General features: G+C 48.7%; 1 protein-coding gene across 1 annotated transcript in view; it reads right to left on the bottom strand.

Annotated features, from left to right (window-relative positions):
* ARHGAP32 (Rho GTPase activating protein 32) overlaps nucleotides 1-26,667 on the bottom strand; it is a 239,445-nt gene that overhangs the window by 94,240 nt on the left and 118,538 nt on the right. The window contains exon 6 of the mRNA XM_066564578.1: nucleotides 2,323-2,409. Within this exon, the coding sequence (XP_066420675.1) occupies nucleotides 2,323-2,409 (87 nt within the window). The remainder of the gene's footprint in view (nucleotides 1-2,322; nucleotides 2,410-26,667) is intronic.

Here is a 26,667-nt window from a genome sequence, read left to right as displayed (position 1 = left end):
TCACAGGCCTGGGGAAGGGAGAAGCTCCAGCTAGCTAGGGGCAGTACTTTATAACAGAAGAATAGAAAAATATAAGAGAAAAAAGAAGGAAAAAATACAGGAAATGTAAGGGAAAAAAAGAGAAAAGGGAAAGAGGGCGAAAGGGTAAAAAAGAAGAGGGGAAGAGGAAAAGGGGGAAAAGAAGAAAGAGAAAAAGGAGAAAGAAAAAAGGGAAAGAGGAAAAAGGAGAAAGAAAAAAGGGAAAGAGGAAAAAGGGAAAGGGGGAAGAAGAAAAGGGGAAAGAGGAAAAGAGAGAAAAGGGGAAGAGAAAAAGGAGAGAGAAAAGGAAAGGGGGAAAGGGAAAGAAAAGAAAGTAAAAATAAAATGAAAACATGAAAAAAAGGAAGAAAGGGAGACAAAGGATGGTTCTACAACCATTCTTTAATGTATGAGGCCAAATCCCAGGGTTTGAATTTGAGTCCAGTTATGGAGGGAAGGGAAGGGAAGGGAAGGGAAGGGAAGGGAAGGGAAGGGAAGGGAAGGGAAGGGAAGGGAAGGGAAGGGAAGGGAAGGGAAGGGAAGGGAAGGGAAGGGAAGGGAAGGGAAGGGAAGGGAAGGGAAGGGAAGGGAAGGGAAGGGAAGGGAAGGGAAGGGAAGGGAAGGGAAGGGAAGGGAAGGGAAGGGAAGGGAAGGGAAGGGAAGGGAAGGGAAGGGAAGGGAATTTCTCAGGAGCTGGGCCTGGTGCACAGTGGCTACAATTCCCTTGTCCAAGGTTAACAGAATTCCCCCCATTGTCCCCACCCAGATGAAATCCATGCCTGTACCCTCAGACACATCCCAGCAAAGCTCTGGAGAGTGGGAGCAAGGCACCAGAGGAGCAGGGTCAGGCCTCACCTCCATTGTTCCCCATCCCAGCTCTCTGCTGCTCCTGGGCCTCCCTCCTGCACAGGGGTACTCTGCAGGGTCTGATACACAATTACACCTGAGGCCACCCTGTGAATCTCTGGAGGTGTCAGTCAGGTGGGGGAAGGATCAGAAGTGATGTGCTCTGGAGCTAGTGAAAAACTGCCATGTTCGCCAGGCTCACCAGCAACAGCCAGGGAATAATCCAGGGCTCATCCCTCCACTGAGCACTGCAAATGTACCCCAAATGTGAGGGCTCCAAACACACTGGAACTCCAATTTCCAAGAGTCCCCTGCAAGTCCCTTTGCCAGGCACTGCCCTGCTGTGGCTGGGACAGACGTGTGCCCATGCCCAGGGTCTGCTGTGCTGCCTGTCAGCCTGGGCTGCTGGGCTGGGCAGTGCTGCTTTTGGGCCAGACTGGCTCCAGGGGGTTACAACAGTCCCAAAAAATGCCAAAACACTGGCAAATCTGAGAGATGTCCACCTCGAGCCTCTCTTTCCTCTCCCAAGAGCACGTTCATAAACATGCACAGGAACATGTGAAAGCTGCCCACAGAGAGGAATTATTATATTAATATACTATTATTATAATTCCTGCTGGAATTAACGCTGCTGGAGCTCAGCCTGGCCAAGCTCCACCTCCAGAACAGGGCAAGAGGCTCTGCTCCTTGAGATGTGGGATGCAGGATGCTGTGTTCCTCAGCTCTCACAACACCCCACTCTGAGCACAGAGCTGAGGCAGCAGAGCAGGGACCCTGCTCACCACCTGTCAGTGTGTACTCACTGCTAAGATGGATGCTCAGGGGGTGCTGAGGTGAATCATGGAAAGAGCTGCTGTCCTGAACCCAGGAAAACAACCCAACACAGGCAGTAACTCCCACTGAACCTGCCAGCACCCTGCATCTCCCACAAAGGGTGACTCACTGAGCATACTAAAACACACCCATTAGGCAGCATTTTACAAAGGCACACAGATCAGCAGATGAAGAATTCGTGGGACAGAGCAGCAGATTCCTCTGCCCAAAGCATCCCGAGATGAGAGTTCCACGCCAGGTGTCTGGGAGGAGATCAACACTCCTGGCAGCACACTGAGGGAACAAACCTCCGGCTGGGATTCTCCCTGGTGGGGTCACTGGTGTGTCCAGGTGTCCATGCTGCCCCCAGAGTGAGCTCAGCCTGGGCACACCCACTCCTGTCTCTGGGCTCATCCCTGGCCATCAGTGAAGATTATTTCCTTCACACTCTCATTCTTCTCCCCTCAATCCTTCTCTCCTAAAACGTGCTGGTGGCAGCACCACAGGCAGCACTCCTGGGGGACCCAGCCAGGGAAGAGTGGAAAACCCCAGACACACCACAGGGAAGCATCACATCCCAACATTCTGGGGCTGTGTGGGAAAGAGAATGAAAGCCAGGCTGGGGAGAGAAAACAGGGCATTTACCTGACAGGAGATCTGCACCAGGTACACCAGCTCCTTGGACTCACAGCCATTCCTCGTCACTTCGTTCTGTTCCTCTGGGAGCGAGAGCTGCAGGGCAGGGAGGAGAGGAGAGAGGAGCAGTCAGTGAGGGCACAAACCAGCCCAGAGCAGCACATGGAGCTCAGCACCCACAGCAGCTCCCAGACATGCTGAGTCCCAGGGAACCAGGCAATCAGGGAATCAGGGAATCAGGGAAGGGCTTGTCTGGCTGGAGCTGCCCCAGGGGAGGCACTCAGCACACACAGACCCTGCAATGCCACCGGATTCTGGAACCTCACCTGACACGTTAAAAATAAAAATACAGTTCAAAAATAAAACAGTTACGGGGAGGCAAACAGTTCGAGGCAGGAATTAAACCCTCCAGCTTAGAAGTCTGCAAAATTAATTGTTTACTGAAAATATCTCTATAAATATTCATGGATAGTGAATATAGAACAGACCTTCTCCATACTCCCTCCCCACATGTTTTTAGTTTTTTATTTTATACATTCAGGAAGACATTAAATAATAAAACATATCTCCCAATTTCAGTGCTGTCAAGCAATTCACCCCAGCAGAGTTTTATGGCACCATTCATCACACCCAGAGTCATTAAGAGCATCATCAGGATGTGTTTGTGTGAGCAGTGAGGAGACATTCCTGCATATAGACCGAGCCTGGAGCATCCCACTCCTGGCCCTGTTAACCCACTAAAATGGCTAATGTTTAATGATCTTCTCTGAGAGCAGAAATTACAAATAATCCTAAGTAAGTTAAGACTGTTTGTAAAGCAAATAAATAAAGGAAATGTGTACATAAAATTTAAAAGGCTGTAAAAAAATCCTAATTAGTCAAGAGCAATAAAAAAATCCTGAAACAAATGAAAGCAGAAATGAAAAAAGGGTGAGGAGAAGAATCCCAAGTTGTTGTATTTAATGGATGTAAGCAAGTGAAAATCAGAAGTGGGTAGTGAGAGACATCTCATGAAAAAGGGACAAAGAAGGCAAAGTTCTCTCCATACAAATGAACATGACACCTGGAATTTATTTAACTTTGCTCTGCCAGAATCTCCCTTCTCTCTGTAGGGAAGTCCCACTGCACAGATTCAGCCCTCTCCCTCCACCAACCCAGCTCCTGGAACACTGACTTCTTTCCTGATGGCTGTACACAGGTAAGTAACAACATTCCTGGTCCAGAGAAGGTCTTTAGATTTGTACAATTTGTTACCAGCATAGGCTGCTGCCATTAATGTGATTAAACACAACCATTGCTTCTGTATTGCACCTTCCCCCCCACCTTCATCATCATTCTTTGCTATCAAATGTCACATCTGAAGTGCTGCTGAGTTTTGAAACAGCCAAAGGAAAGCCAAAGCATGCAGTAAGGGAAAGCTCACACACACTGTAGATATTTGCCATGTTTGCCAGGTATGAGGAGCCCTGGGCCCTGTTAACCTTGGACAAGGGAATTGAGGCCACAAAGATGATCCAAAGGCTGGAGCAGCTCTTCTGTAAGGAAAGGCTGAGAGAACTGAAAGTGTTCACTTGGAGAGGAGGAGGCTCCAGGGAGAGCTCAGAGCCCCTGCCAGGGCCTGAAGGGGCTCCAGGAGAGCTGGAGAGGGACTGGGGACAAGGCCTGGAGGGACAGGACACAGGGAATGGCTCCCAGTGCCAGAGGGCAGGGATGGATGGGATATTGGGAATTGGGAATTGTTCCCTGGCAGGGTGGGCAGGCCCTGGCACAGGGTGCCCAGAGCAGCTGGGGCTGCCCCTGGATCCCTGGCAGTGCCCAAGGCCAGGCTGGATGAGGCTGGGAAGGTGTCCCTGCCATGGCAGGGGTGGAATGGGATGAGCTTTAAGGGCTCTTCTAACCCAACCCAATTCTGAGATTCTATGACTCAAATGTGGGTTTCCCACTCCTGGAGAAAGGTTTCCATCCTCTAATCTCCCCTGTGCTCCCTGAGGGCACATGGACCCCCCTCCCTGGCCCCAAGGGAATTTCAGATGTCCCTTCACTGAGTGTATCAGTGGCAAAGCTCATCACCACAGGCCCCAAAAAAACAACAGCCAGGTAACAAAACCACCAAGAGGCAACTACAGAGCTCCCTGAGAGGAACTCAAGGCCTGACTGTGCAGCAGAACGTGGGGAAGAGAAAGGCAGGGGGTGAATTCATCACCCTCCCCCTCACACACCGACACCAGGCCGGGCTCTGCACAGACCCCAGGAGGAGCAGAGATCAGCTGGAGCTGTGAGCAGGGCACTGGGGCACAGCAATCTTCCTTCCCGAGGCACTCCTGCCTGGGGGCCATCCTCAGGATCCCATTCAGGGGGTTCACACCTCCCAGCCAGCCCCTCCTCAGTCCCTGCTCACACAATCTTACTGTGGGGAGAAGGGACATTCCAGCCCACTGCTGGCCATGGGCCATGCACCTGTCCCTGATTTCAGAGGGGAACTCTAAAAACCAGCTGAACACTGCTCCTCTCCCACGGCAGCCTCGTGCTGACTGAGACGGAGACAGAAACTGTTTCCACAGGAAAATCTCTGGGGTTTATCCTGCAGTCCAGCCGTCCTCACCGCAAAATGCCCCCAAAGATGAATATTCGCTCATGTTCCCTGCCCCACGTGGTTCAGTTTGTATTTTGCTTTGTTAATAGACATGCACCAAAGCTCTCCCAAAAATCATGGATGTCCTGATGTTTAAAAGCCTTTCCTGCAGCTGCATTCCTTGTAAACAGAACATCCTGGAAAGCACAGTTGCCCCCAGGCTTGATTTGAAATCCAAGCACAAAGCAGAGGCCTCTCCTGACCTTACTGGACTCTGAACATGACTCACAGGCAGAATCTGGTTGGCTCCGAAGTGGGACATTGATTTTTGTGTTCTTAAATAACAGAGCAGCCAGCAGGCCCTGGTGGATATCCCTGTAACTGTGCCAATGTGTTTTCCTGAGGTAAATAATCTGTAAATAGCATTTATTGCAAGTGATCAGAGTTAAACAGCATATACTTTATAATGTATAATCTGCAATGTTCCTTCTTCACATTGAAATTGGCTGTCAAACCTCCTGAGCCTGATGAACAATTATGAGGCATTAGATCCCATTAGGTTCATTTATTGTTGGAATATATATGCTTAGGATGAGTGGATATGACAAATTTTATAAATTGGCTTTAGAGTATCCTAAACTTTTCATTGGTAGTATTTCATGATACACAAAGAAAGCCTTAAAACCAGTCACACCACACTTTGTGTGTATGGATAATGCAGAGTCTTGAAAACATTACAGAATCAGGGAATCCCAGAATGGTTTGGGTTGGAAGGGACCTTAAAGCTCATCTGGTTTCTTGGGCAGGGACTCCTTCCACAGTCCCAGGCTGCTCCAACCTGGCCTTGGACATTTCCAGGGACAGGGCAGCCACAGCTCCTCTGGGCAGCAAGGCCAAGGCATGGCTCAAATTTGTCTTTACATGGCTGGGGACAAGTCTGGGAGCCTTCAACCTGCACACACTCACTGAGAACTGATGATGAATTCAACACAGGTAATTTTTCCTCTACCAGCAAACTTGTACCACAAGTTTTGGGCTCTTTTTGCCCAAAAGAGCAGTGCTTGCAGGACAAGACTTTGCTGATCACATCTACAAGGAGCTTTAACATAAAAATGCTTCTAGTTCATGTCTGAGGCTCATCTCTGGCAAGCTGCGTGATAAGGGACTAATTACAGGGGTCTCCTGCAGAACAAAATTTATCGGTCATTCCTCTTGTAGGGAAGAACAACGGCAAAGCAGGAGGCTGAGTTATGATACAGCACATTCAGAATTAAAAATAATTAAAAGATAACTCTTGAGATGTGTGCAATAATTTTTTTACTTCCAACCACTGCAGTTTTGTGTGCTCCTCTTACAAATAGCAAAAGCTGTGAAAAATCACCTCAAGAAAAGCACTACATAAATCTGTTGAGAAGACAGGGATTGTTGGCTACTAACAATGAGCCAATCCTGACCAGGTAAGACCTGGTGCCCCAGATGTCAAAGGAAGCTCATTCAGCAGCTTTAACTTTCATCTCCTTGTTTCCTGAGTGATGTCAACCCCATCATCCAGCTCTCCTGGTCAAAGAGTGATTTGTGAGAAGCCTGGGAAGCGTGGATTTGATTTGTCTGTGGAATTTACTTCAACTTCTGCTTCATAAAGCCATGAATGCACTGATCGCACTCATGCACATCACAGCAAGTGAGTAACACAGGGCTGTGGCAGAGAGCTCACAATAAAATAAAAATATGTAAAAAAGAGAAAACAAAACATAAAAGAAAATAAAAAAGCTCAAATAAATCCCCCTCCCCAACAGAATCAGCATTAAGGTTATAATTTAATGGGGGAGGCATTTAGTAATTAGATGACAATTAATTAATGAGAACTGTAAGCTGGAAAAATAATCTTGTTTCCAAATAGGAGGAGCAGATCATCCTTCCCAAACTCCAAACCTGTCTGTGCAGGTAATGGTGTAAACTTTTATACTTTAATTAAACTAATCCAACTGAGACCCCCCCTCTTGCATCAGAGGAGTGGAGTCAGTGTGGAGCTACACTGACCTGGGACACAGCCAGGGAATAACACTCCAGAGAGCAGCAAAACCCTGTAAAATAACTCCTACAATTTCTGGAGCCGATTTCAGTCCCCTACACAGCACCTCCCAGGTTTCATCTAAATTCCTTGGATAATGATGTCCTGGTTGGGAGCCAGCAGAAAGCCAAGACCTCAAAGGTGATGCTGTGTGAGCACCAGGGCCTGGCTCCTGCAAGAGGCTTTAGGGACACTGTTGGTGCAGAGCTGAGACAGGATCAAGCCACAGGGAGCAAACAGGAGCTTCTTCAGGAAAATATTGGGACAATCACAAATATCCAAATGTCACCACTCTGAGCTGACAGAGGAGTTTCTGGCATCTCTCACAGAGGGTGACAGAAACTTGCCTGTCCTTGGCCCTGCCCTGAGGGTTTCTCATACATTTCACGGCCAGTCAAAGGAATTATGGAGAATCACAGAATTGTTGAGGTTGAAAAAGCCTATGAGATCATGGAGTCCAACCATTCCTCCAGCACTGCCATGACCCATGTCCACAAGCGTCACATCCATATGGATTTGAAATCCCCCTGGGGAGGTGGACTCCACCACTGGCCCTGGGCAGCTGTCTCAGGGCTGGACAGCCCTTTCCAGAAAGAAATTCTCCCTGATATCCAATCTAAACCTCCCCTAGAGCAACTTGAGGCCGTTCCCTCTGCTCCTGTCCCTGTTCCCTGGAGCACAGCCCAACCCCTCTGGCTGTCCCCTCCTGGCAGGAGTTCTGCAGAGCCACAAGGGCCCCCCTGAGCCTCCTTTGCTCCAGGCTGAGCCCCTGCCCAGCTCCCTGGACAACAAAACACAGCTGCTCCCTACAGCTCCTTCTCTATGCTTCAAAATATTAACAGTATTATTCACCTAATAGATAAAATTATATTGTGGTATGTATCTAAATATATGCATATAAATATGAGTGCTTTACTTGTATAATAAATATTGTGATATTCATATAATAAACTACACCCATAATAAAAATACAATAAATGTATAACTGTATTTATATATTGAATATAACTTAGTTATTATAAGATAAAGTACAAGCAAGTTGAGCATCATTAGCAGACCCTCTCCCCTGTGATCCAAGACAACCAAGTGGCCCAGTGATCCAGGTGGGATGAGGAGCTCACATCTGCAGGAGTCTCCAGGAGACAAGGGATGGCAGGAACACTGACCAAGGCTTTAGCCAGGAGTTGTAAGGCAGGGGGAAGGCTGCTGCTTTTCCTGCCAGAGGTTGTGTCATTGTTCCAAGGACAGCTGGTGATCCTGTCACGTTTTCCCAAGACAGAATTTCAGGTTAAATCCCTGGGGAAGGCAGCCAGACACAGGCAATGGGAATTGCTGCTGCTCACACTCGGCCATGGCAAAAGCCCATTAATCCTCCAAAGCACTGTTACATCTGACAACTTTTTCCTGACAGTATTAGGAATTACTTTTTTTTCCCCTTCCTAAACCACCTCACTTTCATGTCTGTTAATTTCTGATGTTGGTGCAATTTAGCAAATCAAACGAGGGCAAAGCCCCAGGACCAGCAGCACCTTCATGGAATGTGTGCAGTGGGTGCAAGTCTGTCTAGTAGCCAAGGGCAAGGAGCAGGAGGCTCATTTCCCTGTGAAACATGGCCATGTTTGATTAAAAAACAATAATTCTAAGACTCAAATATCCTTGGGACAAATCCTGAAGAAATTAAAAGCTGATTAAACTCCGAGATACTGCCTCACTATAAGGAAAAGCTTTGACCACATCTCTCAGCTCCAGTCACCAACAGCCAGTCCCTGCACCAGTTCCTAAATTATCCTGCTGGTCCAAGCCCCACTTCACTCTCATTACCCAGACCATTACTCACAGCAGTTTGTCTGGTAATGGGACATCTTCCAGACCTGCCTTGCCTTTTGATACATGTGAAGATTTGATTTTATTCTATCTGAAATTTTAGGTTGGCAAATCTTCTTAAACAGGGAAACGTTTTCTACCTAATTACTCTGACAGCATAAATGTATTTATATGGCCTATTTTGCCTCATTCCAGCTTTATCTTGCTAAATGTACTAATTATCCTCCCACACACTTCCCATCTTCTCCTGCTTTCCTGTCTCATCCTCAACTGTGGCTTCAGAGCAAAAAAAGAACATTCTTCACAGAGTGGTTTCTTTACCCAAGCATAAATATCCTAAAGTAATGATCAAAGTAAAGACAGGAAAGCCCTGTTTAAAGAGTATTTTTCTATCTGACTCTCTTTTTTTCCTCTGCTATTCTAAATCACCCCTTTGACAACTCCAACACAGTGCTCAAAAAGCAGCAGAAAAATACATAGAAAATCAAATAGGGCTTGATAAGAGAAAAAAGGAAAATGCACCTCCTGTAATGCCATGCAGTCACTACTCCAGGCTCCCCAGGGTGTGAGTAAATCCCTCACACCTCATCTGAACCATGTGGAGTGTTGGACATTATCCCTGGACAGTCCCATAGAGCACCAGGGGCCAGCCTGGCCACACTCAGCCACCATCAGCACCAGGATGAGCAGAAATCCAAGCACAGCTCTCCCAGGACAGGTGGGTTTTGATCTTTAAGGACCCTTTCAACCCAAGCATTCTGTCTTTCTCTGGTTCCCCTGCCTGTTTTGTACAGAGTGTGAGATACCATTGTGTGGAAGGGTTTGGATGCTGGAATTAAACTCCAAGGCACCTCTGGAGTAAAGCGGAAAAAAACATCTCCATGAAGAGATCTCTGTGGTGCCCAGTGACACATGGGGGAATGGCTGGAGCTGTGCCAGGGGAGGTTCAAGCTGGACTTAGAGAAAGGTTCTGCCCCCAGAGGGTGCTGGCACTGCCCAGGCTGCCCAGGGAATGGGCACAGCCCCGAGGCTGCCAGAGCTCCAGGAGGGGTTGGGCAGCGCTGCCAGGGATGCCCAGGGTGGGGTTGTTGGGGTCTGGGCAGGGACAGGGGTGGGACTGGATGGTCCTGGAGGGTCCCTCCAGCTCAGGAGATTCTGTCATACCCTGTTTTCTCCCCATGGACTGAGCACAATACAACAGAAAACATCCCTGCAATGTGTGAGGATAGGAGGGATAGATGTAAAATTGACTGGTGGAATCCCAGGGAATGGTTTGGCTTGGAAGAGATCTTAAAGCCCATCCCATTCCACTCCCTTCCACTGCCCCAGGCTGCTCCAAACCCCAATGTCCAACCTGGCCTTGGGCACTGCCAGGGATGCAGGGGCAGCCCCAGCTGCTCTGGGCACCCTGTGCCAGGGCCTGCCCACCCTGCCAGGGAACAATTCCCAATTCCCAATATCCCATCCATCCCTGCCCTCTGGCACTGGGAGCCATTCCCTGGCTCCTGTCCCTCCATCCCTTGTCCCCAGTCCCTCTCCAGCTCTCCTGGAGCCCCTTCAGGCCCTGGCAGGGGCTCTGAGCTCTCCCTGGAGCCTTCTCCTGTCCAGGTGAGCACCCCCAGCTCTCCCAGCCTGGCTCCAGAGGGGCTCCAGCCCTGGAGCAGCTCCGTGGCCTCCTCTGGACTGGCTCCTGCAGCTCCAGGTCCTTCTTTCATGGGAAACCCCAGAGCTGGACACAGTAAATCCCTTTCCCAGCACACACAATTCCCATCCAATCAAAGGTGTACTCAGAGGTTGGGTTTTATGCAAGAACTCACACTGAGTCAATTTAAAAGCTTGTGGGATGTATGTTTTGCCTGTAGTTACTTCCAGAACTATTTTAAGCTTGCAAATCACACAAGACAATTTCTTCCTATGGCAGGATGATTATTCAGCAGTCAGCATCCCTTCATCTGAGCTTCACCTTCAAGACTAATAAATCCTAGCATGGTTTATAAGTACGAACAGCTAGAGAAAAGGGCAGGTCCCAGCCCCAGCAGGACCCTCAGGGTGCTTTACAAGTACTGAAAGCAGCAATGGCTCCATTTGTGCCTTACAAGCACAAGAACACATCTCCTTTGGGGTATTTGGTTATTGTGGTTTTAATATAAGCATCCAGTGAGGTCATGCACAAGTGCTACACATCTTGGTGCTTCTGAGAGAGCTGAGAACAGCTGGGACACTCCTTGGAGTCCTTCAAAATCAAAACTCCTGCAGAGAATAACTTTAAAATCATAGAACCCCAGAATGCTGTGGATTGGAAGGGACTGTAAAGCCCATCTCATTCCACCCCTGCCATGGGCAGGGACACCTTCCACTGTCCCAGCTTGCTCAGAGCTCTACCCAGCCTGGCCTTGGACACTTCCAGGGATGTGGCACCCACAGATGGAATGTATGGACACTGAGAAGAGCATGCTGGGCTCCCATGGAAAAATAGAGCTCCTGGTGTGGGACATACTGCTGCAACTTTTTAAATACACGTCCCCTGAGCTCTTCCCAGAGGTATGGGAAATGGCATCACTTTGAGATGGCAGCAAAAACTCCACTGCAACCACAGCATCTGAGATCTGATCTGCTGGGTTTTCAGATTTCCAGGGACTGGGGCAGGACAGGTCCACTCTGGTCCATCAGCCACAGGGTAAAAGACAAGGCACGTTAAGGGATATTAATCAGCTAAGAGAGAAATCTAGAATAAATATGAAACCAGGCAAAACACTTGCCCAGTGCCACACTTCTCTTGCACATAGCAAGAGGGAAGGAAAGGCAATTCCTTGCGAATTCTACCCTTTCCAATCTCACCTGCTGTTCTGGACAGGAGGGTCCTCCCCTCCCCATGCTGCTGCTGGAGAGCTGCTCTGAGACACAACTCACAGGGGATCCAGCTGGTGCCTCTCTGGAGATGAAATCAGGAGTAACCTTGACCTAGGTGCAGTCAGAAATGCACAAACTGGAAAGATCCCCCTTTCAATCCCCGATGCCAGGTGGAGCTGCCAACACAGGCCACTGTTGTATAACTGCTGGAGTCTGTTTAACTCCTAAGCCAAGTCTATTTGATGCCTAAGCTTGTTGAGACACAAAATCTCAGAGTTCTATCAGAGACACTTCCCTCAGATTTTCCCGTATTAAGATGCAAATGTTTTCTCAAGTGGTCTCACCCTTTTATCTCCTCTAAATGTGTAAGAAGGTCAATCTTCATAAGCGATAAAATATTTATAAAAACTTCTTAGATGCAGCCACTGGAGACCCCATTAGGCAAAAACAACTTCTGAGTGTCTGCAAACAGAATGTTTTCATGGAATTAAAATATCTGAGGTTATTAAAAACAAAGCAGGAACACCCCTGCGTGCGGCTGCAGGCAGAGCAGGGCCTCGGGCACCGGGGATTGGCACAGAGCACAGAACATCCTGGATTGCTCCATGGGCTCCACTGCCACCTGTGGGGTTTCTGGTTGGAATTTCCTGGGTTTGTCTTTTGTCTCTAAAGCTCTCAGTGTTGAGAAACTTCCACACTCCTTGCATTCCAGGCTATGGAAATCTGGTTTTCAGATAAATAGTGCTGAATTTTACAGACTGAAGCCACTGGGCTCAGAACTGCTTCTCACCCTAGCTGGGTGAAGCCTGGATTTTATTTTTTTTTTATGACACAGAATCTATGTCACTTGGAATGACATTTGAGAAGACATGGGAGAAACACAGTGGTACTGCCAGATTTGCTTCATGGATTTCTTTCCTGCAGGTTTTTTTGCTTCCATGATAACCTCACATCCTTCTCCCTTGGGGGCACACAACTTCCAAAAACTTCCTCTGGGGTTTCAGGAGACAACATGAAACACAGCACTAAGCAGAGGCTCTCAAACCAGCAGCCACAGGCACAGGAAGCTGTTCTCCCACCAGACTTACAAGGGGTAGGAAGTTACAAACAGGAGGAGCTTGGAAAGTCCCTGTGCTCAGTAACTGTGCCACAGCTGGGGAGTCAGAGCCCCAGCCTGGCTGGGAGCGTGGGCTGGTTCAGGCAATCCCATCTCTCCTGCAAGCTTGCCCCAAGGGGGTGATCAGGCCATTCCCAACACCACGGGGCACAGGAGTGACCTCCCTGTGCTCCCCTGCGTGGACACGTGCTCCAGGGACAGAGAACTAGAAAATAAATGAGCAGAATCTGTTACTGACTCCCATCTATGACTTCTGACCTCTAAGAGACATCCACGGGATCAAACACAAAGCACAGAGCTCTGCCAGCACACCTCTGGTGGGAATCCAAAACACAGCTCCTCCAAGGAGAGCTGGCAGGGTCAGCCCAGCCCAGATGCATCTGGCTCAGCACACACAGAGCCTCCATTATGGCAAGCTCTTGATGGAATTGTTATGTTGTTGTTTTGGGAAAACAGCCCACGCCAGGAGCATGTGTGATGTCCTGCTCTGTCCCAGAGCTCCATCCCTGGCCAACCTCACCTCAAGCTCTGCATCCCCTGGAGCTTTGTTTTTCCCAAGGAAAGGAAATAACTGTGGTACAGCCACAAGGAAATGAAAACAATCTTGGGGTGCACAACTTATCCCTTCTAAATTCAATTTCCATAAGAAAATACAGCATAAATGAAACATTTCCTCAATAAAAGCAATTGCAAGGCTGGATTAAATGGCTGTGGGCACAGGCTCCTGTTAACACTGCACTGCTGGCAAAACCTAATGACAAACAACAGCAATTCCTGGCACTGACACCTCCAGGTACCATAAACCAGACCCCAAGCAGAGAAGTCTGATGTAAAAAGAGTTTGAAGATATATTTGAGTGACTTTACAAAAAGCAACTTTTGGAGCATTTCAGGACCAGGCAGAGGACTTTGAACTTCTTGTTTTGTTTCAAACTTCTGAGACTTGGCCCTCATTGAGCTGCACAGTACCTGGAAGGAAGTACCTGGAGGTACCTGCAGAGCACACCCAGCTGTTCCCCATGAAATCCTAACAGGGAAGGGAAGGGAAGGGAAGGGAAGGGAAGGGAAGGGAAGGGAAGGGAAGGGAAGGGAAGGGAAGGGAAGGGAAGGGAAGGGAAGGGAAGGGAAGGGAAGGGAAGGGAAGGGAAGGGAAGGGAAGGGAAGGGAAGGGAAGGGAAGGGAAGGGAAGCCTGGTTATTCACAGATGTGTGCTGTAAGGAAAAAGCCACAAGCCAACAGATCCCAAATAATTAATTTAAATCTCGGAGTGGCCGAATGTTGTGTGTGAAAAGCAGTGCCATGCACACTGTGCAGGAATTTGAAAGCTTCCAGTCCAAATAATCCTGGTTACTCTGCTCAGTCTGCTCAGTCTGCTCAGCCAAACACACACAGAGAAATAAAACACAAAACCCCCTCAGTTTCTTTAACTCATGGCAAACATTAAGCTCAGAGCTCTGAGTGACACGGGTGCTCTATCAGTAGCACCACCAACCGATTAAAAGGTGTCAGCCTGACCAATTTATGGAGGGGTTAAAGTCTGAGAAGATTCCCTCTCTTCACATATGGAAATCTGGGTGCTAGGCATGAAAGGCTCAGGGCCGTTAGGAAAAGCAAGGAGCAAAGATAGGCAGGAAATAGGAAGTGGTTTAAGTCCAACTCTCCTAAAAAAGAAGCCAAGGAGCTGAGCCAGCAAAAAGGGAGCTTTGGGACGCATCCTGACAGCTACAGAGCCCTACCCTGGCAGGGCAGGGAGCAGGGCAATTCTCACAAGGGTTTAGCAGAGCGCTGAAGATGCTGAGCACCCCCTTGTGCTCTGACAGAGCCTGGAGTTGCACCGAGCTCCCAGGGCACAGACTCGAGAGGTGGCAAATGGAAAGAGTCATTCCTAGAAAGTCCAGATGCTGCTTTTGTCTGGTTAATAATTTACTGGCTATGGCTGAAGAAATACATGTAACCTCCTAAAACTTCTCTGTCAACGGCAGATTGCTCTGTGGCTCCTGTCAGCTCAACATCCAAGTGAGCATTACCTGTCCCTGCACCTGATGAAAGATTTATCCAAGTCTGCTTCACATACCCACAGATCTGCCTCAGAAACTCGGAATAATGATCTACAAGATTATCCAGGTAAAAGTTCAGAGTCAATATACACTCACTTTGACAACAGATACTCCCTTATATTCAAAAGATTCTTTTTAGAGGTGCATGAAAGAACAAATAAGAGGAAACAAATGCTAAAATCTCCTTTGCTACCCCTACCCTCATAATAAAGGGTATGTCCTAGGAATTATTAGCACTAGTTTGGAACACATTTAGCACCAGAAAATGTGCTGGCCTCTCATTTCTCTGCTTAGTAGGAGATGCACTAGAGGTTTAAAAACATTTCTCTCAAAAGCCATTCCCTTCTCCTGAGGCAGGAAAGCTCTGCTGGGATGTTCCCCACCCCACTAGCAGCTAATTCCCTCTACCTCATTAATATGGCTTTCAGACTGACTTCCTCACTGCAAAAAGATCTTCCCAAAGGCCACAGGTTAATCTCTGGGAGGAGAACCGCAGTTTGTATTATCCCGAGCTTTAAAATCTGTCATGGAAGAGAGTCTGCACAAAAATACAACCACCTCCCCCCCTTCTGAACTACCTCTGAAGATTCTGCAAAGAACCCTTGTTAAACTGGAAGCTGAATCGCTCTTTATTGCCACAGCAGCACTTGGTGCCATGCTGCAGGCGCCCTTCCAGCCGCTTTTATTTTATCCCGATGACTGTAGCAAACAAAAAGGATCTCAGAGCAAGCCCAGAGGTTCTCTGAGCCTGTGCACTACTTACCCCTGCTACAACGCCCCGTTCTTCCCATGGATGGGCTCCCTAGCCAAGGTCTAACAGCTCCAGGTCTCTCGGTAGCCTCCCAGCAGCCGATTGAGAAATGCTCGCCAGGATCCAGCGCAGCAGCTCCGGCGTGCGGCGCCGCGGGCCGGGGGATGGCGGGCCGTGCCCGCGGGGCCTCTGCCGGCCGAGCGCTCCTAGGGCCGGCCCCGGGGCTCTGCCCCCGCCACGCTGCCCATCTCATGCTCGGCTGGCACCGCAGAGAAACCCGGGCTGCTCCAGCCGCTGCCGCTCGCTCTCACACTGGGAAGGTCCCGCGGGACGAGCCGTGCAGTTCAGCGGGAGCCAAGAGAAACAGGGAGGCAGGGAATGCGTGCGGGGATCGGGCTCACAGCGGCACACGAGCGGCTGCACGGCCGAGAGAGAGCAGTGACAGCAGCGACAGCACATGTCCGGGAGCCAGCACAGCCCGGGCCGAGCCTAACCGAGCCGAGCCGAGCCGAGCCGAGCCGAGCCGAGCCGAGCCGAGCCGGGCCGGGCCAAGCCGGGCAGACCCGAGCAGAGCCGAGCAGAGCCGAGCCGGGCCAAGCCGGGCCGAGCCGGGCAGAGCCGAGCAGAGCCGAGCCGAGCCGAGCCGAGCCGAGCCGAGCAGGGCCGAGCCGAGCCGAGCCGGGCAGAGCCGAGCCGAGCCGGGCAGAGCCGAGCAGAGCCGAGCAGAGCCCGGCAGAGCCGAGCCGAGCCGGGCAGAGCCGAGCCGAACAGAGCCGGGCAGAGCCGAGTCGAGCCGAGCAGAGCCGGGCAGAGCCGGGCAGAGCCGAGCCGAGCAGAGCTGGGCAGAGCCGAGCCGGGCAGAGCCGAGCAGAGCCGGGCAGAGCCAGGCAGAGCCGAGCAGAGCCGAGCCGGGCAGAGCCGGGCAGAGCCGAGCCGAGCAGAGCCGAGCCGAGCAGAGCCGGGCAGAGCTGAGCCGAGCCGGGCAGAGCCGAGCCGAGCAGAGCCGAGCCGAGCCGAGCCGGGCAGAGCCGAGCCGAGCCGAGCAGAGCCGGGCAGAGCCGAGCCGAGCCGAGCCGAGCCGGGCAGAGCCGGGCAGAGCCGAGCCGGGCAGAGCCGAGCCGGGCAGAGCCGGGCAGAGCCGAGCCGAGCCGAGCCGAGCCGGGCAGAGCCGAGCCGGGCAGAGCCGAGCCGAGCCGAGCCGAGCCGGGCAGAGCCGAGCAGAGCCGAGCCGGGCAGAGCCGAGCCGAGCAGAGCCGGGCAGAGCTGAGCCGGGCAGAGCCGAGCCGAGCAGAGCCGGGCAGAGCTGAGCCGAGCCGGGCTGAGCCGGGCAGAGCCGAGCCGAGCCGAGCCGAGCCGAGCAGAGCCGGGCAGAGCCGATGCCTCCCTGCGCCGCTTTCCCGGTGCCGGCAGCCGGCTCTGGGCTGGGCTGGAGCCCGCGGAGCTCCCCGCAGGCCGGGGCTGCCGGCCGGGACCGTGCGGGATGTGCGCCCGGAGCCGGGCACGGCGGGGCTCCGCTCGCTGCACAGGCCCCACACAACACAAGCATTTGGTGAGGAAAAGTTTGCTGTCAGAGCCTTCCCTGGCCAGTGAACAGCCTGAACACGTCTGCGTGTCCGAGAGGTCCGGTGTGGGAGTAAATGAGACTCATCTGCAACATCCAATACTGCAGGTCATTATTCACTGGCTGGATTTTAGCCTTCAGCACCTGAGACCCGATCAACACTGACAGGGACATCATCCTCTTCCCCACAGACCCAAAAACTTGGGTTCAGTGAGGGTTTCAATTTTTAAATTTGAGTGGTAATTTAACAGAGTGATTATTCTCATGAACACCACACCACTACTACAAGTCCACACCACTTCTTCCAGTCCAGAATATCCAAGTTTAGTCCCTTCTCTGTAGAAAGGCATTTTGGGAATCACTAGCCATGGAAGTGCTTCCATCCTGGCCAGCCCACCCCTGCCTGGTGATGATTTCACCACCAAAGGGAGAGAATGCCATTAGCTCCCTTTTCTCTATGGTAATATGGTAATATTTATGGTAATAAATATTACCATAATTATGGTAATATAGAAATATTAAGATCCAACACTTTTCCAGCACAACCTCATGCTTTTATTACTTTTGGTCACAGAGGTCTCTTGTCAAATTCACGTGCAATTTTTGCAGTCCAAGTCAGTTCTCAGAAACTGCAGGTCCCTGTCAGAGCCTTCATCTTCCTCAAGCCACAATGAGCTTTTACTCTGAATATGCCAGAAGTCAGTCCTGTGTTTCAGTTATTATTTTACTGCAAATGATGCTCTGTTTGAAGGCCACTGTGCTTCAGACTGCCAGTGTCAGAGATGGGCTGGGCAGCCCAAAAATGGCAGGGAATGATCACCTCAGCACCCAGCAGGGTCAGCAGAGCGCTGTGGGTCAGTAACATCACACAGCAGGAACTCCCCATAAGTTCACATTTTTAATCTGCTGAGAACAGATTTGCCAAGACTTTTCCCCACTTTTCAGATTTATTTCTCTAATAACACAGGGAAGAGACAGAGAGTTCTGCCCATTCCAGCCCTGATACCTCTCTCCTGTCCATGGGCAATTCTCCCAATTTTCCCCATTTGTTGCCTACACTGACAACAAATTTCAGTCTATTTTACGTGTCCCTTATCCATACCCTACATGACAGTATAACACAAATACCTTTGAGGCCTAAAAAGCATCTTCATGTGGCTGTGAAGACAATCAGCTTTTCCTCCTCACAAATGACAAGTGTAGCACAGCATGTACAGGAACATACACTTTTAGTGCAGGAACATAGATGTTTAGGGTAGTAAAATGGATTTTTACGATAGGAACATAAACTTTTCAAGCCTTTTTCATCAGCTGATAGCGATTTCCCCCTCTTCAAAGTTTCTCTTTGTTCTTTCAGCTCTGAAAATACCCTTGAGAATTTTTAATGCTCAATGCAAGCTGTTTAAAGAACTGAAAATTACCATTGTTAGAAAGAAACTCTATTTCTTTCCTACCCAATGTCCTATTTCTCCCATACATTGGAAATTTCCTGTGCAATAAACTGTCAAAAAGGCCTTTAATTGTTACACTGGAAAACTTATCAAAAGGTGTCATGGGTTGCAGTATTTTCAGGTATGACAAGCTGGGAAAATTTATGAGATGTCTTCTCATATCCCCAAATAAATGAGACTATGGGGTGCTGCAGCACGAAGAAATAAACATTTAGGGAATGTTTATGAAGGAAATCAGTGCCTATAAATTATACAGCCTGGGCCACCCCTGGAGCAGCCTTATTTAGTGCAAACAGGGTATAATCAGCAAGAATGAGCCTTCCATGTGCTGCTCTCCCCTCAGGGTCCCTCAGCCCATCTGATTCCCAATCCCCTCCTGCACCTGGTTGTTTCTGATACAACTAGAAAGCAAGTCCTGACACAGAGTTGGTGCCACTACACATCACTATGTGCAGCCTGGCCTGTCATGGACAAAGGGATTACAGAAAGTGACAATGAAGAAAATCTGTTCTGAGGATGGAAACATATTTGCTGAGGTCAAAAGCATCCTTAAATGACCTGTAAGAGGCAAGAAAGATGTCTGAATGTGGTCCCTAACACACATTCATTATTATTAATTAATAATAATTATCATAGAATTATTAAGGTTAGAAAAGACCTCTAGGACATCAAGTCCAACCTTTGAGTGAAGAATCAGAATTTACGGCTCATAAATACATGGAGCAGAAAAGGATTTTATCAGTGTAAGACCAGCCTCATCATAAATTTTGCTCCTTCTGATAAACAAGTTCTGGTACTTGATCACATAATTCCTACTTGAGAGCTGATTTCCTTCTAAGTAGGAAAAAAACACACCAGAAAAAAAGCAAAATATTCTCATTCCCTCTGCTGACAAATCACATTTTGACCAGCCATGATATGGACCATTCTCTAAATTGAATTCATTAAATGAAATCATCACTCTCATCCTCACAAACAACAACATCCAGCTCTCGCTGGCACAGGCAGATCAGAAGCCTGGTTTAATTCCCAACTCTGAAATATTTCTCTTTGATCTCCTTGGTACTGTGGGTGTCTATGGACTTGGGGATGAGCTGGGGCAGTCTGGGAGTGCACACAATGTGCTGTACACCCCAGCAGGTTCATGTCTCCATTGTGAAGTTCTCTAGAGGAACAAAGCAAAATTTTCCTTGAATTTGCCTTGACTCTTTCCCAGAGAAATCAAATCCACAAGTTTCCCAGAAGCCAAGCCCAGTGGCTCTGCTGGAGCAGGGGGTATCCTCCAGGAGTACCTCTGAGCATCCTGCCAGAGCCAAAGCCCTACAGCACCTTCAGCACACCAGCACCAGGCACTCGCTGGCCCCTCAGAGCTGAACACAGGTAACCAAAATTCCTTCTGGCTGCAAACCAAGCTCTGCTTCCCACAGACATTCCCATCAAACTGCAGATGCACCCCTGCAGCACCAGCACAGCCACGTGTCCAACAGGAAACCACCTTCAGTCACTGGCTGCTGGAGCCTGTGCTGCAATGCCAGAGTTGGAGAAGGGCCCTTGGATACTCCTGGCACAGGGGGCCACCCTCCTGTGCCAGCCCTGCCACCACAGCCAAGTCCCCAAAGGCACAGCAAAGACCCTCCAGGGCTGTCACTGCTCAGAGCAAAGCCAGCTCAGCTGACCATGGGCCACAGCCACAGCAACTGCAGGGCTCTGCCTCGGGTCTCCCATGGCTGCTAATTTTAAAAAGAACAAAAGTGCCCATGATCTTCCAGCTCTCCACAAAGTACACGTTTTTCAAAGTCCTCAGCCAAATGTGGAGTGTTTCAAACCCTCTGAATGGCTCGAGTTTAATTTGTTGTTGTTTGGGTCTGTGTTGATTAACACATGTAAATAAAGGCAGCTGGTGTAACCTCTCTCTATTTCCATTTCACACCCTATTAAAGCCTGGTTTCACAATTAATTGAAAGCAAAAGGAGATTATTCAGAAATGATTCCTCTCTGGCAGGCCTAGTAAAAACCTGGGGAGACCCAGCCCCTCTCCTGGCAGCATCCAGAATCCAACATCTTGGGTACCACACAAGGACACCAAAACAGTGCTGGAAAAGGAAATCAAACCCCTCACACTGCACATTCCTCAGCACAGGAGAGGGGGGGGGAATCTTCTGTCCTCCTGGCAAGAAAACTGTCTTCTTTCATGTGCAGAATTTAAGAGATCAAAGTACCAATGAAGACAGACAATGAAGAAATGCTTCTCCTGCACCCAAACTATCAAAAAACAGGCCCCAAGGAACAGCCCAGCCATGTTCAAACGCCTCCAGTCTGGTGCAGGAGGGGTTTGTCTCAGTGTGGAGGCAGGACTGTATCTCACAAGCCATGAAAGCACAGCAGTAACAACTGGATAGAAACACCTGACAACCTCTGGACGTGCTCTGCACCCCAGAAACTCACTTATGACACATACAGAAACTGTACAAAGTCAGCCCATGACCCCAGAAATCTCCTCCTTGCACTGTGTCACTGTTTCTCCTGCCCTCTTCTACTCCCAGCCCATCCCCACTCCCAAGAAACTCCAAGCAAGCATCAAGATGACAATTTTGAAAACTGGAAGTTCACAATGCTAAAATTTTATCACAACCATCTCCACCATATCATAAAATCATCAAATTCCAGAATAGTTTAGGCTAAAAAGGACATGAAATCCCATCTCATTCCATGGGCCGGGACTGCCCATGCCACTACCCCAGGTTGCTCCAAGCATTGTCCAACCACTTGAACACCTCCAGGGATGGGGCAGCCACAGCTTCTCCGGGCAGAAATGAATCTGTCTGGAGCTGCCTGGAATTAGGTGCAGGTAGGAGAGCGCTGCTGTGCTGAATTTCCAGAGCAGGGCAATCCTGAGAGCCCTCTGCACACTAGATGGCATTGCACTACAAACGATGGCAGGGATCAGCAGCACAATCATCCTCCTGCTCCTGCAGCCCCAGGTTTCCATGAGAGTAAAGCCCAGCCCAAGTGAGTGAATATTTACAGGACCAAGACAATGGAGATGGCTCTGGAAGAGGAACCAACACCTAGTGACTTTGGGCTAAAACAAAGAGGCAATTAAATTAAAGGACCAGCCTGATTTATTAATTTATTTAAAAGAGAAGTGGCCTTGCCACAAAACAAAGCATCCTTTCTTTCACTGTCTCTCCCTGGACCAAGCAGGATTCCTCCCTTGGCTGTTGCCAATCAATGAGCACAGACACACAGCGTTCCCTGTCAGCCTACCAGGGGACCATAATTTATATTTATTTGGCTCATTCAAGAACCACTTCCACAGAAAAGCCACGTGAATGCGCCAGGAATTAGGTTTTCTACAGTGCTTGTCCATCATTTTTTCACAGGTTCAGTTTATGTGCTGGTCACATAGGTAAGGATATAAACCACTCAAACCCAAAACACATTTAGGCTTATTGAGAAGTGCATTCATCCACAGTCAAATGCATAAGATTAAAGCAGTGAATATCATTTTTTATACAGCTCTATAAGATGTATACAGTTTTTATCTTCCTGCATATGGCATTTCATAAAACTGCTGACTTTCAAGGAAAGTGCATTAAAATCACAGAGTTAGTTATGACTGTCTTTTTTTCTCTGAGCTCCAAAATCCATTATATTCTGTGGGAGGCCAGTGACAGTTTTACTCCTAGTCTACTTTTCCATTTGCTGGGAACAAGCACATTATTCCTCTGAGGGAGTGAAAATTGATACAGCCCTGTCATTCCAAGCTGTTAGTCTCTTACTCACTTCTTCTGTTTTCTCCCCAACTAAGTCAGTATTAACTTTTTTTCCATGCTGACAAGAATCAAAGCCACTGGAAAAAATGCCTTTTATACCTGAGATACCAGCAGGAATGCCAAAGGAGGAGAAAAAACAACACAGAACCCCCAGCAACAGTAATTCTGATGGAGGGAAGAGTGCTGTGGCAATGAGCAGCTTAATTGGCTTAAGGGAGTCATTGATCCTATCTCACTGTCACATTTTCTAAGCACCTTTTCTACCCAGAGTGCAGATACATTTATGCTGGGATTTCTCAGCCTCCTGTCATCCAAGGAGAGGAGAGGTGTTGGTGTGAGCTGTGCTGTGCTGAGTAAGATTTGGGATTTTTCACATACAGAGAAGCAGGACCAAGACCTGAACTCCTGGAGCAAAGGCAGGAAACACAACCTAGCAAAGCCATAAGGGAAAACCAAACAGGGATGGACAGCCTTGGAGCAGGAGCCTGGCTGTACCACGTGTGGAGGTGCAGGATGTGAATAAAGCTGAATTCCCATCAGAGGTGCACTCCTGGCTCTCCTGGGAGCAGTTCTGCTGGAGCACAGCTCCACCAGACCCCTTCCACAAGCAGGACTCGGTGCTGGGCGAGGAAGGAAGGCTGGAGGAAGCAACACCAACATTCCTGACACTCCAAAAGGAGGACACTCTCCCCTCCCAGCACCAAACACCTCCAGTCTGGTGCAGGAGGGGTTTGTCTCAGTGTGGAGGCAGGACTGTATCTCACGAGCCATAAAAGCACAGCAGTAACAACTGGATAGAAACACCTGACAACCTCTGGACGTGCTCTGAACCCCAGAAACTCACTTATGACACATACAGAAACTGTACAAAGCCAGCCCATGATCACAGAAATCTCCTCCTTGGACTGTGTCACTGTTTCTCCTGCCCTTTTCTACACCCCAGCCCATCCTCACTCCCAAGAAACTCCCAAGTAAGCATCAAGATGACAATTTTGCAAATTGGAAGTTCACAATGCTAAAATTTTATCACAACCATCTCCACCAAATCATAAAATCATCCAACCCCAGAGTGGTTTGGACTGGAAGGGAACTTAAATCCCATCTCATTCCACATCTTCCACTACCCCAGGTTGCTCTGAGCCCCATCCAACCATTTGAACACTTCCAGGGATGTGCAGTCCAGAACCTCTCTGGGAAATTACAGCAAATGTATTTTTTCAAATGATGAAGTAAGGTCTGTAAGAACAAATAATGCTGGCTCAACTTGCACAGCTTTATCTTGGCAGGGTGTGCAGGGTCTCCAAAAGCCTTGTCCATCAAAAATTAATATCCCTGCCAGCCTGCAGGGACTGACACCAAGAGCTGGCACATTCCAGCCACAGCTGTCTGAGCAGGACCTGGCAGCACCAGGCCAGGGCAAAAGGCAGGGAGGGGGATATCAGTGCTACCACAGCCACATCTGGGAATTCCTTCCCCACAACAAACATTATCTATCATCTGGTTCAACACCAACTTCTCTTGCTGACAAGAGATGCAGCAAGTGAAGGACAATAATCTCCCCTTACCTATCAGCAGGAAGTGATAAAAGCTGAGGGGAAACTTATTCCATTTCCTCCCATGACCCTACAAGTGGGAAAGATCAACAACCACTCATGTGGACAAACCAGGCTGTGTGAAACCCAGCACTGCTGGCACTGAGGCTGTGCCCACATCCCCTGACATGAAGTAGAGGTCAGGCTGTGACCAAACTGGATGCACTTTGAGAGAACACAGCCACAGCAAGAGCACTTCCCAATAAAGTCCTTTAGCTTCTCACTCTGCCAGACCTGAGCTGGGGGAAGGTGCAAGCAGGATTTTGTGTGCCCATGCATGAGAAATACCTCAAATCCTCACATCTCCAATCTGCCCCCACCCTGCTTTTTTAAGCAAAGAAACAGAAAGCCCTTGTCCCACAGCTGGGACAAATCTGACCCATGTTTTCTAACCCACTTCCATTTCTCTACAACTTGAGCAAGTGTTAAACATGGAACAGACTCCATGGAAACACCTCCTTCAGCAAAAAGGGGGAAAGAGGGGCTGGAAAATGAGCAGCAGAGGTATATGGTCAAACTGATTTTCTAAAACAAAAGCTTTTCTAGGAGTAGAAGCCAAAACTTCCCCCCTTAGCTGAATGTTGCATAAAAACTTCAGCCAGACTAAAAGAATCTGGCATTAATAGGAAACTCACAGCTCTGGGCTTTTCTGCACCTCCCCATCTCTTCAGGTGCACAAACACATCCTCCACAACATGGTCCTGTCTCCTGCTGCTCACAAATCACATCCTCACAGCTCCAGCACATCTGCCATGTCACACCTCACCAGCAACAAGGACAAGCTGTGCCCTGCACAACTTCTCCAACTGCTCTTCCTTGGAAGAAAGGGGTGTCCCAGGGAACCTGCAGGCTTTGGGCAATATTCAACTCACACAAGCATACAGAATTCAAAACGTAGCTGACAAGTAATGCAGGTGTAGTGGGTTTAAGAACTAAGTATTTTCTACATATTGAATAAAAAAAAGACCACACACTGCAGGAGTTTACCTGCTCTGCACAGTAAATTGAAGAGAAACATTTATACAAAGTGCAGAAAAGGTATAAGTCAGTTAAAACAAGGAACCATAGCCACCCTCACACACACACACACATGGTGTTTTAATATAAGATTTTACATTGATCAGTAAATCCCAGAGTTGTTTGGGTTGGAAGGACCTTAAAGCCCACCTCATTCCACCTTTCACTAGCCTAGGATGCCCACCTAACCTGTAATCAATCCTAAAGCTACAGACACAGGCAAATGAGGGTGGGAAGGAACTGAGTGTGTTTGTGATGAAAGCATGCAGTGACATTTACAGGAGTGAACTGATTTAAAGAAACTGCCCTGGAGCCATGAGGGAAGTTCTGCAGAGTCCAACGAGGTGACCCTTCACACCCACAGCCACTGCTGTGTGCCCAGCAGTGATGGGGTGAGGGAGAAGAGGGTGAAGAGGAAGGACAGAGAAAAGACCTGTTTCTGCCACATCCTGGCAAACTCCCAGGATTCTGACGGAGGAAATGGGATTAATGTCTTTATCATCAGTATCAACAGTCTTCCTACCAAACAGAGATGCCCAAACCTTGCTAGAGGTCTAAGCAGGCACCAATACAAGCCCTAAAATGAGTGCTTGGGTTTAGTTTCATCTCAACCCAATTAAGGAGGAAAATCTCTAAGAAGATACTGAAACTTAGATGTTTCATCTGAGGCTCCATGAGACTCAGGATTCCATAATGGTTTATATGTAAGGCTCCAGCCTCCCTAATTCTGGCAAAAGGCACTTCCCAGCAAACACAAAGCTGCTCTAACTCAGGCATTAGGAATAAAACCTATTATGAATGGTTACTGATTTTTGGTTCTGAAAAGAAATGAGTTTGGGAAAGAGACTGAAATGATCATATTGAAATCTTAGGTCTCAAGCAATTATGGGAGAAACTCAAGCTTAAAACAAACAAGTTTCTTCACTCTGCTTGAGAAAGCCTTGAAGATCCTTGTACACTGAAGGGATTGCACAGAAAAATCCCTAGGGAAAAGTGAGCCTTATTTTGAAATTTTCAATTCCCACAATTTTTTATCTCATTCTATAACTTGGTGATATTATTTCTTAGAGACAATATGGTGGAAAACCAGGATTCTATTGTCTGTGGTTGGTCATGATGATCTGGGAGGTTTTTCCAACCTCAGTGACTCTGTGTCCAGGGACATCAAACTCATGACACTGCACTGAAAAGCAACTATGCTCTGAAATATTAATTGTAACCTTCTTACTACCAAAAAGTGAAGGCAGTGGGGATTTTAGAGCTCTTCTGGTCAGTCACAAGATGCCAAAGTTGGATTCCTGCTAAATTCTGCCAAGAAGTGAAGCTCTTAGTTCACTAAATAAGCCCTAATAAGGACTCACAGCCAGTCAGGGGGGCACAACTCACAATCCCCTGGAGTAAGGAGAGAAAGGCCAGGAAAATCAGACTCTCCTGAAGCCTGGAGCACTGTGCCATCCAACCCCCCACGCTCCCTGCCACCCCACACCGTGAGCACTTCAGCAGCACTGGGTGTTTTCAAGGGGTTACATGTAAATGCTCACAGGCAGCCCAGCTGGACAATTTGAAGCTGTATTTTCCAGAGCACAAGCACACACAGGAATTACCCTGTTACTTGCCTCTCACAGGTGATTTATGTGCTGTGCAAGAGCACTGTATCCAGTATGGATCCAAAACCCCAGGGAAGGAAGAAAAATGCTTTCACAGATAAAAAATGCA

The sequence above is a fragment of the Molothrus aeneus genome, chromosome 22 (assembly GCF_037042795.1).
Source record: "Molothrus aeneus isolate 106 chromosome 22, BPBGC_Maene_1.0, whole genome shotgun sequence".
NCBI lineage: Eukaryota > Metazoa > Chordata > Aves > Passeriformes > Icteridae > Molothrus > Molothrus aeneus.
The sequence above is the reverse complement of the archived record's forward strand: the minus strand, read 5'-3'. Positions and strand labels throughout refer to the sequence as shown.